The 17,864-nt window shown below is 40.3% G+C and overlaps 1 protein-coding gene across 10 annotated transcripts in view; it reads left to right on the forward strand.

Moving 5' to 3' along the window:
* FARS2 (phenylalanyl-tRNA synthetase 2, mitochondrial) overlaps positions 1–17,864 on the forward strand; it is a 1,670,666-nt gene that overhangs the window by 1,260,305 nt on the left and 392,497 nt on the right. For 9 of the 10 annotated variants that reach the window (XM_085607209.1, XM_085607206.1, XM_085607204.1 and 6 more), the window contains one exon: positions 3,689–3,840. The exons of the other annotated variant lie outside the window; for it this stretch is intronic. In XM_085607209.1, coding sequence (XP_085463335.1) covers positions 3,689–3,840 — 152 coding nt within the window. The remainder of the gene's footprint in view (positions 1–3,688; positions 3,841–17,864) is intronic. 10 annotated transcript variants of the gene reach the window in all.

Raw genomic sequence — 17,864 nt, forward strand, 5'->3', positions numbered from 1 at the left:
TGAATGCGTGCTGCTGCAAAAGATCTGTAAAACGGAAATGTTTTTAACTCTGATCTACTAACTCCTGCAGTTTTGATTTCTTTTGTAAGTTCTTATGCAATCAGTTTTAAAATCTATATTTAAAATGCAGTAAACACCATTTTAGATTTGTCTTAATGTAAATCACACCATTTCATGTTTATTTTAATAGTTATAATGCTCTGCCAAATTGCATACATTATGAATTAATATTAATTAATTGTGTACAGTCAGTTTTTTCCTCAACCACAGCCCCCTACTGATAAACTTCAAAGGTGATTTAAAGGAAGATGGTAATTGGTCTCCTGCAAAAAAATAACAGAAGTCCAGGCTTCGACCCCTAGATATCATCAAACTGCTCACAAGCCATTCATGTCCCTGAAAACACATTCATGCCCGCTGCAGGTCAGCAACGTCTGTGTTGTGGTACTATCAGTGTCTGATGATGGGGCAAGCTATTATGCAAAACCAAAGTTCAGCTGTGTATGAGGTCACTAAGTGTGTGCATTACAAACACTCACTCGTCAGCTCATGACATTCAATAAAGACGCAATGCCAGTTATACAGATTTTTAAAATGTTTCATTTCTTCTCATTTTGATCTGCTTTGCACGTGCTTTTCCCACTGAGACTGTCTCCTTATTGCCTGATCTTTACAGCGCACCCAGTTCCTGTGCAGGGTCGACCTGACACCTGGGATATAGATTTACATCTATATTCCATTATAATGTAGAATCTGCTTACTGTCTTTGTCTTTTAAAGAAGATACGCCGGACATTAGCTCAGCCAGAGATCATCGGATCATCTGAGAGTATTGTTTGCCTTCCTTAACTAATTTGAAGATCCTGGTAGTGCGAGAAACAGTTCTGGGTACCAAGACCTGCATCACTAAACATTACAACAATGGGCAATTTCAAAATGATGGCTGCATCGGTTTCGAGACCTACTGGGACATCATTCAGTGAACGGCTCCTTTAATTTTATTTTCAACCTGGTATATTGCTTCATTATATGTTTATCCACCCACATCATCTTCTACCATATTTGAATGTTTATTTACATGGGCCAACTAGCATGACGCTATGCATAATTATTTGAAGTGCAAAGCCTCCATCACTAACTGAAGTTCGAATCTAACAAATGTGCGCTTTAGTTTTATCCAAACAAATCCTAAAATCGTTTAGGACACACAGTCATATACTTAGTACTATATTAAGATTCCTGAAGTGACCTTATTCATCCCAGTCTCTAACCAATCACAATGACATAAGAGAATCTGCTCCATAAGAATCACAGAACCAAACAAAGAAGGTACCCATAGTCCAAAAGCGCTACAGTGCCATACAGATGAGATAAAAACATTATTTAAATTCTGATAACATAAAATTAATTGAGGACGTAAAATTATTGCAGCTTTTGTGTAGTATTTTTCCCCAGGCGAAGAGTAGCACTGCTCCATGTAATTCCTCAAATTATTATTTTGAGATGTGGAGTTTTATGTTTTTAAATTTAGCACTCTTTTCATTTGTACCATTTTACATATACCATACTAGCAAAAATAAATAATATCCCCCAATTTGCAGTTGATTAGTTAACCTCTCAGGTTATTGGACATATTTGGTTGAAAAAATACTTCAAACAGGTGCGCCGTGGCGCAAACAGGATAAGTGCACCCTGTATGAAATAGGGCCCCCAATGTCATCAAACAATCTGGGACCCTAATTGTGGTGATTGTGATGATGAAACATTGTGAAAGTGTCCAATCTTTTTTTGTTGTACTGAATTGCCCCTTCAATGGGTGTTTCCAAAAAAAGAAACCTAACCATTTGTTTTATTTATCTACTAGTGATTTATTTGGTAGCAAGCACTATGCACAAGCACCGTCAGTACTAGGTAGCCGACAAAGGACTATGGTAAGTCATGATAGATGATCCTGCTGTGAAAGCAGCCTTCTAGCTTGAATCAAGATGTTTGCCTGAACTTATTGAAATCGGACTGAAGTTAGGAGAATACGTTTATGAAAGGAGGGAGTTGACTGATTGGTAAGAGGCATTGGTTTAGTAAGAGGCATTTTCAGCTCTTGCAGTTGGGGAGGACTCTTGGGACTGTTGGTACTGTAGTGGAGCCAGTAGGGTGACAACTTCTTGTATTTAGAAAAGGGTTATTTCTATGTTAGGGCATAATTGGATATGGAATGTAAATGGAAGAAAGAATGTAATGCATACGTCACCTATTTAGGTTAAAACATCTATAGCCACTAGGGTAGCAAGCCTTGCTCAGTTATCAATCCCTATCATTATACACGGACAACATTTTTAACAGCCCATAAACACTCTCACTCATATTTCCTCACAGCAGTTTGTGACCATTTCTTGATATTCCCATCCATTATTTAATAATTTTGAGTAAGATCCCATGGTCTACTATAGCTAAAAGTAGACTGTGTAGACCTTATACAGGATCAGCACTGCCACTCGTCCTTCTCTGTTAAGGTGAGCAGCTCCTAAGCAGTACATTCTGCTGAAGAATTAGAGCCAGATGTATTCATGGAGAAGTTGGCCGGATTTCATGTAATGATGAATGTATGTGGTGATTTCCCCTCCCATTGTGTTTGTTGTATGGGATTTTAGAGATGTGGCAGTATATAATAGGTCTGTTGGATAGTTTCATAAACAGAGGGGTAAATATTGTGTACTTTAATGTAACTGTGACTGCGCTGTCAGTGGCACTTTGCTGATTTCTTGGCTGCATTTGGTTAAGAAGTTTATAGGCTTTTACTGGAATACAATTTTGCCTATTTTTTCTCTAGAGTTTCCAATGATATTTGTATTGGCAAAGTCCACCCTAGTATATACTTGAGGCACAAAAATGGTTACTTTCCTAATGAAGTTTCAGATTAACATTCTTTATGAGTACATTGATGTACATGACTTCTATTATTACCTTTGATCTTTTCTTTTATTCTTTTTATTTTGGGCTTCGGGAGCTTCATCAATGTTTTCTAATATAGTTCAGAAACAGTGAAACAATCTGTCATCTTATCAAATGCAAAAAATCTTAGCACTTGGCTATTTGCTGGCGAGACAAAGGGAAGTAAATGTTGCGGTTGTTCACAAAGGTGCCTTGTCATTAAGGAACATAGGAGTACATAAAGTAATACTCCTGTAGTACACTTATACGTATTGTTACATGCCTTTATGAATTGGAATACAATAGGAATATTCATATATAGTACAAATAGAAATGACTATGCCCTCTTTGCATTTTTACTAATGGGGAGTTGGACATTTTGAAGCAGATTTACAACGTCATGTAGGAGTACTTAAAGAGTACACCTGTAGTACTAGTTCCTATACTCATTTTGTTAATTGCACCCAAGGATTTTATCTTTTTAATAGGATAGTTTTCCTTGTCATGCATACTTGCCTGAGAATGCCTGTACAACTGTCCATTGTATAATTCCACTAGTGGACTTAAAGCTGAAATTATTTTTAAAAAGTTGTAATTTTTTCAAGTTGACAAGTATTTTAGCTACATCCAAACAGAAAAGCATGTGTCACTGAGGATACATACAACTATATTGTGTGTTGATAGTCCAGAAGTAAGATCTATGAAATAGTAAATGTAATCATGTGTCCATTATGTGTATTTTTGTTTATCATATCTCTTAGGCTCTCAGCAAGTATCCTCCTCTAACAAATGACATCTCCTTCTGGCTGCCCAACGAGGGATTTTCCGAAAATGATTTCTACGAATTAGTGCGAAACATTGCAGGAGACTTGATTGAAAAGGTTGTTCTTATTGACCAGTTTACCCATCCCACGTAAGTAAGACTTCAAAGCATTCCTCTTAAAGTTGGTTTTATTCACTCATGATTAAGTAGATACAAATTGTGGGGCTTGAACTAAATGAAGAAAACATAGAAGCAACAGATGTTATTCAGTTATTTTGATGTTTCCAATTTTGTACAGAGAGCCTTATTTAGAATTTTTCACACAGGATCTTCCGTCAAAACTTGCCCAATGTCCAGTCCACTGTAATCAACGTGCCATTGTCAGTAATACACTTGTAATATGGAGTGCAGGACATCTGCAACATTGTTGACACAATAACCTGTCCACCAAACACGAACTAAGTCCCATAGACCTATCTTTGATAATGGTGCCAGGAGGGTAGAACAAATTGCTTCCATTTTGATTCTTTAATTTCCTGGAACATTAATAACAAGTCATGAAGGTGTGTACTATGAGAAGAAAGTTGTATCATTTTGACCTTCTGCCCTTTCTTTACATTATTGAGCTGTAAAGTTGTGAAGGACTTTCAGGTATCATAATGTCTAACCTGCCTGTGGAGGTAATTGACTATTCACAGTACAATAGTATTTGATCATTTTTTGGATAATGTTTGAAACTCTTTATGCAAAAGCTTACAGCCACTGGTAATGGGTGTTTTATTTTATTTAGGAATGAACTGCTGTGGTGTGTATCTAATGTATTTCATAGTATCCTAAAAGCTGGGGGCTGTGTTCACACATCTTTGCAAAGGAAAGTTGAAACTGTACATGTGTTACAGTAGATGCACTTATATGTATAAACATTTACGTACAAGGAAATCTATCAAGGCTGCATTTCAAAAAGGATAAATGTAATTTAAAAAATACCTATATATTTTCTTATCAGGAAGCCCCTCCCTACCCTTCCACCAATTTTAGGTCTATAAGCCCCCTTTTCCCACCCTGAGAACTGGCAAGAATATAATACAGTGGCTGAAAAATCACTGAACATCAACATATGCACCCCAAGTGGATCTCCTGAAGCACAAAACCAGATACTTGTTTTGTGTACTTTAGCTATAACAGTATGTTAATTTAATCCCAGTAAATACGGACACAGTTTATTAGACTGAAATATAGTTTGTTTGCACTGATTTAGTTTATTTAACTTATAACTAAATTCATTTTCATTCCTTTAATTTCCACCTTTATTTTGCCATCAGTTATCATGGACAGCTCCAAGGTAATGATTAGAGCCATTTAGGCATGGTGCCTTTGGAAGAGATTTCATTATATCTTTCTAGAATCCTGTATAGTTTTGTACCCTACCGCTTTCATCAGTATGTCCAACTAAAAACAAATTATGACTTTCTCGTTTATTACTTACCCTCATTTTTTTACGGCTGCCCTCTTTACATTTTTCATTCTCACTGCATTTGCTGAACCCTTAGGGTTCTTCAGATGACCTTGTGCGTTTTAGTTTAATGGAAATTCTCTGTATTTTCTCAAGTTTTGCTCTATTGTGTTATGTTCTGGTTACCACTGTACAGTACATTGTAGTTAAGCATGAATTAAATAAAGGCTTTGCCTTTTATGCTGCTGAATCAATGTGGGTGCAACGCCGGTAACTAGCCGCAGCTGCTGAGGGCGGAGGCGTTTCCATCGCGCTACAAAGCGCTGCCTTGCGCCCTACAGTGCGGGGTTTGTCTGACCGAGCTTGGTTGTTGGTCCGCTGCATGTAGGACTACTGGGGAGCTTTGGAACTTTCCATTTTCACCTGAGGAGCCCCCGAGCCTCACTGGGTCTCCTGCTGCTGCTGTTGGTGCAGGTGTCGTTATAGCTACACTCTGGTGGGACTCGGTGTCCCAGAGTGCAACGCCGGTAACTACCTGCAGCTGCTGAGGGTGGAGGCGTTTCCATCGCGCTACAAAGCGCTGCCTCGTACCCTGTCGCGCGGGACGCCCCAGGCAAAGCCCGGGCCAAGGCTTTCCGAGACTGACCGAGGTTGGGCTGGGCCATCCCCCTTGGTTCCTCTTTCGATTTGTCTACTTATCTATATCTAGATAACTGTTAACGAGAAAGTGAGTTGGAGAGTCCCAATTAGCAAATCTCAAGGCTGGTGGAGCCTCAAGTGTTTAGTGTTTGCTGCAACTTGGAAGTCAACAACACTTCAAACCATTGGTGAGGACTGGTGAGGTTTGGATCCTAAACAGCCATGGGCAAACAATCTTCCCCGGCGACAAGGCCTACCACCAGGCAGAAAGCTCCTTTGCCAACTCCTACTGCCCAACCGACCGCAATTGACAAAATGCTTCAGCAGCCTATAGGAGCAGTGTCTAGCGAAATTGAGCGTACCGAGAGACCGATCCTTGCCCACAGCTCAACATCTACGGAGCAAGAGACTTCACATTTACTTCCAACACCAAATGCAATCCCAATCCCAGAGTCCCGATGTGCACAAGAAAAGATAGCCTCTGGTCACATTACTGAGATCCCTGCGGGAGGCGATGCGAAAAAGAAAGGTGGGAAACGAAAACAAGCTACACAAATGGAAGGAAGGCAGGTAAAACAAACCCCCGGTATTATACCTAATCAGCTTCCAGGGGGACAAGGCACTGATGAGTGTTGATAGAAAACACCGGAGTACCCGTCGTGGGCATCCAATTTGCTAATGGAACTTAAAGCACATTTTGCTCTGTCTATAAAATCCAAATTTGATGCTGTAATGAGACGCATTGAGAATCTATCAACATTGATGGACCATTGGGGGAGCAAAATAGATGCTATTTCCAATACAATTAAATCCATTAAATCCCCAATTTCAAAGTTGGCTTTGCACCAAAACCAGGTAACTCCACCTATCCCCAATGAACCACCCCCCTCTGTAGGGTCCAATCCAATCATGCAAAAGAAAGCATCTCCCATTTTTATACCACCTGCCCCACAGAATCAGGACCCAGAGATCTTTCTATCGCCCCGACACCGTACATGACAGTAGGCATATAGCAACAACATCAGGCCCATCTAACAAACACCAAACCCAAAGGAATCGTGATGTTTACACAAGGACTACTCCACACTCTAAATCAAGGGAAACAAAATGCCTTTCCTTGTATAGATCTGCCTCCAGCATCCATTCCCTATGTTGTCATTTTAGCTGGCGTACCAGAGCTGAATATAGGCCGAGGGGAGACACCTTCTGAACTTAAAAATAAAACCATCTTTTGGTTAAATAAATATAGGCCTCTCCCCTACCAAGAACAAATCAAAATTTTATTCACACGCAGGGTCAGCTGGTTGGGGCCGAGACGAAAGGACATACCCGGGACTGTGTTGTGATCAACTTTAGAGATATCCGGATGGTCCAACACATCTTGGATTGGGGCTACTCAAGGGAGTTAGGGGGTATTCTCTCTCTGCCTTTGGGATATTTTTACCCCTCCAGGCCTATGCCAGACAAAGAGGGAACCATGTATAAGAACTGGGGACCAAGCGATCAGCATGGTGCCACGTTAAACACGGGCTGGGAATGCCAAAAAACAATGGCGTATAACATCCCTGTTAATAACAGATTAGGTTCTCTGGACCTGGTAGACTGACTAAACTCCACCAATAAAAGGCCCATTAATACTAACGAGGATAAACGGGGAAACATACAGCAAGCTGATCTCCCAACGAATGGAGGGACGAAGGAGGGAACAAAATCCTTAGAGAAGACCTGTGAGGCTATCGCCACAACCCATACTCTTAGCCCTCTGAGTAATATAAATTGGGCCAATGAATGTAGTCTAGGAGGAGGGCCAGGGAACAATGATAAGGAGACACAGCAAGTCCCACTACAGGAAAGTTGTACCCCCCAGACCTTGTTAGTTAATACAGATGAACCACAAAATACTCAAATCTTATCCTGGAACATAGCAGGCCTTAGCTTGAAATTGGACTTCCCAGACTGGGGAGATTTTGTAGATAAATACGAGCTATGCCTGTTCCAGGAAACATGGTCAAGGACAGAACTATTTAGAGTGGGCTACGCTTCATATTGTATTCCAGCTGTTCAGGGGGCTAGGGGGAGACCCTCGGGGGGGTCTATGTACATGGGTTAGCGTTCATTTGGGATGTTAAGACTTTTTCCCCTGACATCCTGTGCATTCTTCTTTCTTTTTATAACTTCCTGAAGATTGCAATAATCAATGTTTATTCTCGACCAGTGAGTCAGGGACATACCTCTCAGACGCTCGACTGCCTCACTACCTTTCTCCACACTATACCAGAGAATTGCTATGTAATCATAGGCGGAGATTTTAACTGTCAATTCGAGCCCCTGAATGGCATCACTACAACCATTACAAGTGAGGAAGAATCGGTTTGGTCAATCCCAGAAACTAACATCCAGCCAACGCAGGCCCTTAGTATTACAGATGAATGCAGTTATACTTACTCACACACTAAGGGCCTGTAACGGCTGATTCCCCTCCGATAGCCCTGGGAATTTTACTTTTAATAGGCCGGGACAGGCATCTATAATAGATTACATCTTGGTAGATGTCCGATTATGGTATAAGACTATGGATTTTACGGTTAGCTCCCGTCATGAAAGCGATCATAACCCACTGGCCCTAGAAATAGTCTTTCCCGTGCCTAAGGACCTCCAAAGCACATCTTCACATCCCACCCCAAACCTAGTATCGACCGAAGGAGGGAGGAGGGTACGCTGGTTTTTTTTTGCACAATCAACGGACAAAATGGCTACTTTGGACCAACAAATTGCCCCCTTTTTAGAAGTTGCATTTCGATTGTCTGTAACTAGTTGTGGCTCTGCATCGCAATTGGTGATGGAAAAAAAACACCAGGATTTGCTCTTCACATTGGCACAATTTTTTTATAATAGTGATAAGATCAGGCTGAATCCCAAACCCAAGCACCCATGGTAAAATAAATCATGCATGGAAGCCAAGCAGGCTCTACTAATTTCTATTAAAACGAATGACAAACCACGAATAAAGGAAGCCAGGGTCCAATATAAAACAATTACAGCTGTAGCAAAAACCAATTGCGAAATAGATAAATGGGAAGCAACAAAAATAGCTTTAGATAACCATGATATGCGAGCCTTCTGCAATCTAGTCAAGACAGGAAAATCTGAAGGTCAATCAGCTATTGGACCAAATTTGGGGGAAGTAGTCTGGAGATCTTACTTTAAAACCTTATATTTGAGGTCTGTAGAAGAAGCTGAAGATGATAGGGAAGTATTAGCTACCCTAGAAGTAAACCCCCCAAACTCAAAGGCTCCCCTTTGTACAATGAAGGAGATCACAGTGGCTCTGGGTAACCTACTTCCAGCAAAAGCACCTGGGCTAGATAGAATCCCTGGTGATCTATTCCGATCTGAACAAGTAGTCTGGGCACCCTACTTATGGTCATTATTTACTGGGCAGGGGCAGAAATCATTCCTATTTATAAAAAAGGTACACCACTCAACCCAGCAAACTATCGCCCAATAAGCCTCATAGATGTTACTCAAAAGTATTTTGCTTGTGTGCTTCTGGGCCGTCTGCAATCCTGGATAGAAGAGAGCAACGTATTAACACCTTTACAAGCTGGATTTAGGGCCAAAACCTCGACTATCGACCAGATCTTTAGGTTGCAACTGATCCATTGGAAAATTGTGGTTTTAGAGGGTGGCAGCCTCTATCTCACATTTGTGGATCTTAAATCCGCATTTGACATGGTTCAGCGAGATCAGCTATGGAGCATACTCCTCGATATGGGAGAATCAGATTATCTTTGCCACCAGCTGAAACGTCTGCACCAAAACAATTACGCAAGAATAAGATATGGTAAAAAAGGTGAATTGACCGCTCCTTTTCCCGTACAGAAAGGGGTGAGACAGGGATGCGTCTTGGCCCTGACACTGTTCTCCCTCTTTTTAAATGGCTTAATCGAAACCTTACTAGCAGGAAAAGACATAGACGCCCGAGGTTGGCGAACCGCAAAATTCCAGCACTTATATTTGTGGACGATAAGCTGCTACTCTCTAAATCACCCATGGGTATGCAGTGGGTACTTGAGATATTCAGTGCTTTTTGCAGGAAGAGGGGATTGGAGATTAATCTCCTAAAAATAAAATACATGGTCTTCCATGCCAATACGACCAATTGCCCACACCCTCAATTGGACGGCAGGGCACTAGAGAGGGTGTCCATTTTCGATTATCTGGGGATTACACTTAACGACAAGTTGGACTGGGGGACACAAGTAAAGAAAGCTAATTTGAAATTAATTCAGTCTACAGGGGGCATTTTAAGGATACACAAAAATTGCTCTCAGAAAGTGATAGGTCCACTAGCAGAAATTTACAAAATACAGGCTAGGGGAGCTTCACTATACGGGGCAGAACTATGGGGTCACTGCCCACCAACTCCGCTATCCATGACAGAGAATCTATTTCTCAGGCAATTGTTTGGCCTCCCTAAGAGCACTCCACTAACACCACTTAGGATGGACTTGGGGATTGATCCCATAGCCGATGTAGTCGCCTCTAGACCACTTCTATATTGGTGCCGCCTCTGGAGCACACCAGAGTTAGTCAACTACAGAGAGGAATTGAAGGATGTCATGACCCTCCTGGGCACAGGGAACTTACCATTTTTAGTCCATATTAGGAATTCTTGCGAGGAACTGTGGAGGGCAAAAATGTGGTCAACACCCGAAGAGATCTGCCCCACAATTCCCAAAAAGGCTTTACTTGTCTCCTATAGAGAAAATAAACTGGCCCAATTATGCCAGAGGACCAATTCAAGTAGCTTGACCTCCAGGTTTCTGGATTTTAAACAGCAATACAAGTTGGAGTTGGCACTTGATAGTATCCAACCACTCTTGGCAAAGAAACTGTTCCTCCAATTTAGATATGGGACGCTTCCACTTCGAGCATTTACCAATAACTGGCAGGGAGCACTCAAACTAGATTGTCCAGGATGTGATACAGTTGAAGAAACAGAACTACATGTTCTTTTCTTCTGCCCCGCCTTTAGTAGGCCAAGGTCCAAGTGGGTGTTCCAGCTCTGCAGAAATGTGGGGATTAGACACCATACTGAGGTCTTTAGGCTCCTCAAACACGAAACAGACACACTATTTGTGTTTGCTATTTCCAGGTTTCTTTATGCGATGTGGTGCATTCGCAAAGGCATTTTAAAGAAAAAGCATCTAGAAAATCCTTAGCTCCCATTGCCTATTAAATATGTTGCTATGTTATGCTTGCACATTTTTACTGCTTGAATATTGTTCCGTAAATTCTTTTCTCTTGGGTTGTTTTCTTTTCTAAACATTTTATATCTCAATCGTTCTTAACGTGTTTTTTAATATATGCCTTTGGGCTATCAGTTAAAGCTAGAAGCTTTTTTATGTATTAACTGATCTGAGTTTTATATATATTAATGCAACGGCAATCATTAATAACATGGGTTATGTAACCCCTCTTGTAGTGATGTAGAATACACATTCACTGTTGAATATTGCCTACACGACTTTAGTACTAAGAACTGCTAAGAGGGAGTGCAGTTAATGCTGAGCCAGAAAAATTTGTACAATCTGGACTCGCACTCTTAGTTCTATGATGACATTTTATTCTAACATCTGTTCTTTTATTATTGTATAACATGTATTATTTTATGTGCTTTTATGGCCATATGGCCGAAATAAAGCTTTCTTTGACTGACTGTTAACATGTTGCATGTGCTTTATTTCACCAGGATCATTCTATGATTAAATTTGCCCAAGCATCTACTCTACATTTTTTTCATTTGTTAAAGACTATTAACTCTGAATTGTTTGCTACGTAATCTGCCAATGATTTGTGTGGTTCTTTATGCTTTGGTAAATGTTGTGTTGTGAGCAAGTTAACAACAAAGGTATGACTTACCTACTTTAGATCTTCATGTTCACTACTGAACTCGGAGGTAATTCAATCCTACCCTATAGATTGTCAAAAGCTTATCCATCTATGATGGCTAGGCAGTAATTTATCAAAATGATCTATTCTGAGATATCCACCTCTCCTGGCCACATTTGCACCACTTGACTTAACGATATTTTGATGTTTATCAGTAGCAAATAATTTGCTAAATTTAAGGTTGATAAAGTCAGTTGCATCACCTTTGCTCATCATTGACAAACCTTTCTTGAAAAAAAGGCAACCTGGTTCGTTTTCCATAATTTATATTTGAAAAACCTAAATTAGTTCATGCTTGTTAGATTACCTTCTTCCAGGTGCTTTCAGCGCCCCCTAGAAAATCATAAAAAGTCCAGATATTCATTTTCTGTAATTTTTTTCACCATATTTTAACATCTTTTAAATATTTTTAAAATATTTTTAAATATTTTAAATCTGCCAGTCTGCATGTCATTTGCTCATCAGCAGTGCTCAGTTATTTTGAGACAATCCCTGTTATGTGCTTTGCTAATGCCCACTAAATTTGCAAAGGACTCTAACGGTTCCAGGCCAAGCTGACTTGCATATGGGCACAACACAAATAGTCCTCACTTAAGGCGTCACTTTTCTTTCAGAAAGACAACAATGCATCCAGCTAGATTTCCCTAGATTGCCCAATAGCATTAGATGTAAGGTCTCATATAAATAAACTACCAGGGCCTGACAGAGGATATGTAATCAATAGGGGGGACAGAAGAGCTAATATTTATAGAGGTCCTGTTCCTATGCTCCTCAATGTACATATACAAGACACTGTAGGTAATCAGTTCCTCTGTTATGGCAAGTATGTGAAAGATGTTACTGTATGCCAGAAGTGTTTGTCGCTGGGAGATCTGAATTTCAGATCATAATGCCCTCACACACCTGTTAGGGTGTCATGCTTCATCATAGGGCGCTCCTCGTCGGACCGGGGCTGCAATGTCCAACGGGCCTGGTGGCTGCTTTGGCGGAGTTCTTTTGATCTGAGATCGCCGTATGTGTAGGGTGTATGTGTGCAACTGGTGCTATGTGTTTGATAACGTAAACAGGTGATTTAACATAGGCTCCAGATCTAAGAATATTTTAATTCGAAAATAGAACTGGGACTGGGTAAAAACAGTGGTGCCGCCAGCAGGTCATAAGGTACCTAGGTGGCTAGTGAATATATGTGGTCGACATGTTTCGTGTCATCTGAGCTCCAAAATCGAGCGACACTTCTTCAGGACCTAGGGTAGATAATGAACCCCGATGGAGAACACCAAAAAAGAGGAACATCCCAAATTTGAGGATGTGGTAAGAACAACTGTAGGTCCCAAGTAGGGAACCCACCTTGCCTCTCCACCTTGCTTGGTGGAAAGTTCCACTTCATAGAAAGAGGGGGGAGTTGGCCCAAGTGCTGATGGGTATCCAACTAATAGAAGGTGGGAAATGCCTGCTCATCTGAGATCTCACCCGCAGATTCGGAATGTGTTCTCCATTGGGGTTCACTAAACGTTGCCGTACCCAATGCGTTTCGCCTTTCCTGAAGGCTTGATCCCGTGATCAAGCCTTCAGAAAAGGCGAAACGCGTTGGGTACGGCAACGTTTTTTAAATAAAGCCGCCTTAAACTTCAATCACACGAGTGAGTGCGTCCTTAATAATAATTCAAGCTGCCGCGAGGCAGTAGAGTTATATTTGGTGCATATATATATATATATATATATATATATATATATATTCACTGAAAAAACCATAGGTTTCACACATGTTATAGTTAGCGGAAATTTTACTGATAAAAAACCAATGAAATTCCCCCGTTATAGTTAGTGCAGGAAACTATAACTCACGCGACCGCAATCCTCTGCTGATGCTAATACTGTATTTAGACACTTATTTGCCCATGTCTTCTTCCATAAATTTTTAGCTATACATATATTACAAATATTTTTTTTTCATAAAGACACATATGTCATCAGCAGAAGATTGCGGTCGTGTGAGTTATAGTTTCCTGCACTAACTATAACGGGGGAATTTCATTGGTTTTTTATCAGTAAAATGTCCGCTAACTATAACATGTGTGAAACCTATGGTTTTTTCAGTGAATTTGCAAGGTTTTTTAAATGCTAATTCCTAACTATAACGTGTGTGAAACCTATGGTTTTTTCAGTGAATTTGTACGGTTTTTTAAATGCTAAGTTACTTGCCCACGGTACGCTAGATTGGCCATGTACGCACGATGCGCTTCGCGCACCGTGCGCACATGGAGGACATATTATGCGCTTCCTTGTGATAGGTAATCTGTTGAAATTTTTTGGGGAAATGCTGTGCTCTTATATGCCATGAACAAATGGTGGCCTTCGGCCACCATTTGCACACGGGGTGGAGAGAGTGGGTTTTTTTATTTTTAATAATTTTTTACCGTACGCGTACGGTAAGCGTACGGTAAGCGTAATCGGCGAAATTTTCGAAAAATAAAAAATTACCGTTTTTTGCCTTGGGGGATCTTTGAAGACTCAACTAACATGGTTATGTGCATGGGCGCTGTCTAAACAGCCCCTTTATATGTTTTTGGCATTTGTTTATCAGCTCCCCCCTCAGAGTGCGAGAGAGAAAATGGCGGCCGCCGCTTCCTGGTTTCGACCGATTCGAATGTTTACTAAGATCTAAGGGCCAATCAGAATCGCGCTCGCGCACGCCACCGTACGCGTACGGTAAGCGCACCGTAAGCGCACCGTAAGCTGGCTCAGATATATATATTGATTTAAAGGCTATTTTCTCAGAATCTACTGAACAGATTTACACCAAACCTACAAAAGGCACCTCCTTGACCTGAGGACTACCTCTCTGCCAAATTTCAAGTAATTCTGTTCAGCCGTTTGGGCTGTAGCTGTGTCTAAAGGTCCTATGGAAAAATGCATGGGAAAAACGCGTTTTGGGACCCCCCTTTTATCTCAGCCCCCGCTTGACGAATCCCCCCGAGACTTTCAGGGTAGGAGCGGAGCGTAGCGCCCCACCTATTTTGAAAAATTCGCAAGGATTCGTCGACCGGCGCAAAAGTTATTCAAAATAGAATGTTGCGGATTTCCTATGGAAACGTGGTCCTAATTATAACTACCTACTGGCGACCGCCAGTAGGTAATATATATATATATATATATATATATATATATATATATATATATATATATATCTCAATCAACCAGGCCTCCCAATCCATCCAAAGAGAGCACGCACACGAAGATGCAGGTAATTAAATCTTTATTGCATAGGACCTCCCTCGACCCGAGAACACAAAGTAGAGACACGTTATAGTTCCCAAGACAGACTGCAAGGAGATGGCACTCCTTGGAAACTGAAAATTCTTTATTGAAGGTGGCATGTAGACAGACAAACATCTACGTGTTTTGGCTGTAACAGCCTTGTTCACAGCGTTTTTTTGGTCCCAACAGGAAATGTTAAATAAAGTTTTTTCGCAAACTTTGAACATAGAAAGAGGCATTTACATCCAATACCACTACTACATAAAAGTGTCGGCCATCTTGTAACATATTATTATACTTTGTTGTTTGCACAAAACATCCATAAATCCCTGCCCATATTCACAGGCCCTTATAGAGGCAATGATAATAATGATATTTTTCATTTGTCAAACAGTGAGTTCGCAGAATATTTTGAAGTTTTGAACAACTCCAACTTCAACCTGAAATTCGCGTACAATATTAGCGATGAACAAGTGGTGTTTCTGGACACTAAAATTTACATCTTGGACAATACAGTACACACAACTCTACACCGCAAAGATACTGCAACAAATGCAGTACTACATGCAGAATCCTTCCACCAAAAGAGTCTGATACAAAACATCCCTTACGGTGAATTTCTTAGGATTAAAAGAATATGCTCCAGGGAAGAAGAGTGGTTCAAACATCGCAACCAGGCAATAACACGCTTCAAAAAAAGAAACTATAGCTCCAAAACCATTCAGACATCTTTGCAACGAACAACAGTTATCAACAGAACGGATTTGCTAAAAGATAAAGAAGTCAAAACAAATGAAGAAAATCAAATCAGATTTATAACCACCCACTCTACAGAAAATCAACAGCTGATGAAAATATTACGCAGAAATTGGCACATCTTACACATGGACCCAACAACTTCATCGATTGTAGGTGACCACCCCAACATTACGTACAGACGAACCAAAAATCTAAGGGATCAACTGATCCACAGTCACTTCAAACATCAAAATAAAAAGGAAACCTGGTTAAAACCTAAGGGCTTCTTTAAATGTACGAGTTGTAAGGTATGCACAATTGCTCAGAACACTAAGGAAGTAGTGATGGCCAACAAACGCACATGGAAGATCCAACAACTAATTAACTGTAAAAGTCAATTCGTCATATACATCATCGAATGCCCCTGTTCACTAAAGTATGTTGGAAGCACTAAGTGCGAATTGAAAAAACGCATTTTGGAACATGTTCGTGCCACTATCAACACTGACAGAAGCAACGCTGTTGCAAAACACATGGAGAAGGAGCATGAAGGAAAATGGAAAGATCTGAAATTTTATGCAGTGGAAGCCGTTGGAATACATCCCAGAGGAGGAGACCGAGAGAAAACTCTCAGGCAAAAAGAATCTAAACATATTCTGAACTTTAGAACTCTGACCCCTTTTGGATTGAATCAGGATGAGGAACTTCATTACCATCTTTAAATTTGCTATATACTATTCAGAAATCGTCAATGAGATGGTCATATCTGACAAGGACATTGACATTGGCCTCTCACACCTTTTAGATTTATTGTTTGTTTTGTAGTTTAATTAATTCACGGCTAACATGTGAGACAGTGCCCATCTATCACAAATTAGTGATTAAGGCCCACTGGAGGGCTTGATTCATGTTACAAAATGATTAACTATGTGATTGACAACTTACATCACAGCACTATCTGAGTCTAACGTTATGGTCCACTGTAGTATCACACTCAGGCGTGTCAAAACACACAGCACTAATTGGGCGATGAGAGTGATTTGAAATAAGATGGCCATATGTCAGGAATTTCGACTCTGATTAGGCTGTGCACCACTACTAATAGAATAATTATTGGAAATGCCGTTGAATAGGATGGTACACAACAGGACTATTCCATGTGTATATAATGGGTGCAGGCTTATCTAATGTGATCATAATACTCTTATTTTGCTTTATCAGTACAACTGAACACGCTATAATTTAAAATCTTAATGAAAATTTGTTACGGACTACTAGTACCAGAATGCTGAGCGGCACTGTCTCAGGAAGTGATGTCACTAATTAATTGTATGCATGTTTAAAACACTATGACAACCTTGAACAAATGCTAGACTCGTGATCAAGGTCTCTGTTGAGACTGAAACGCGTAGAGGTTTTACTTGTATCTGGCATGCTGAAAGTAAAGGAATCATAATACACGATCGTGTTTGAAGCCGTTTTTCCCTCTGGGAGTGCGCGAGGAAGCCTTTGCGGGCAAACGAAGTGAATATATATATATATATATATATATATATATATATTCACTGAAAAAACCATAGGTTTCACACATGTTATAGTTAGCGGAAATTTTACTGATAAAAAACCAATGAAATTCCCCCGTTATAGTTAGTGCAGGCAACTATAACTCACGCGACCGCAATCCTCTGCTGATGCTAATACTGTATTTAGACACTTATTTGCCCATGTCTTCTTCCATACATTTTTAGCTATACATATATTACAAATATTTTTTTTTCATAAAGACACATATGTCATCAGCAGAAGATTGCTGTCTCGTGAGTTATAGTTGCCTGCACTAACTATAACGGGGGAATTTCATTGGTTTTTTATCAGTAAAATTTCCGCTAACTATAACATGTGTGAAACCTATGGTTTTTTCAGTGAATTTGCAAGGTTTTTTAAATGCTAATTCCTAACTATAACGTCTGTGAAACCTATGGTTTTTTGAGTGAATTTGTACGGTTTTTTAAATGCTAAGTTACTTTACGCCATTCGTGGCGTGCGCGCCCACTTAACGCAGTTCGTTCCGTGCGCGCACGGTGCGCTTCGCGCACCGCGCGCCCACTTTACGCAGTTAGTGCCGTTCACG

The sequence above is a fragment of the Triturus cristatus genome, chromosome 5_2 (assembly GCF_964204655.1).
Source record: "Triturus cristatus chromosome 5_2, aTriCri1.1, whole genome shotgun sequence".
NCBI lineage: Eukaryota > Metazoa > Chordata > Amphibia > Caudata > Salamandridae > Triturus > Triturus cristatus.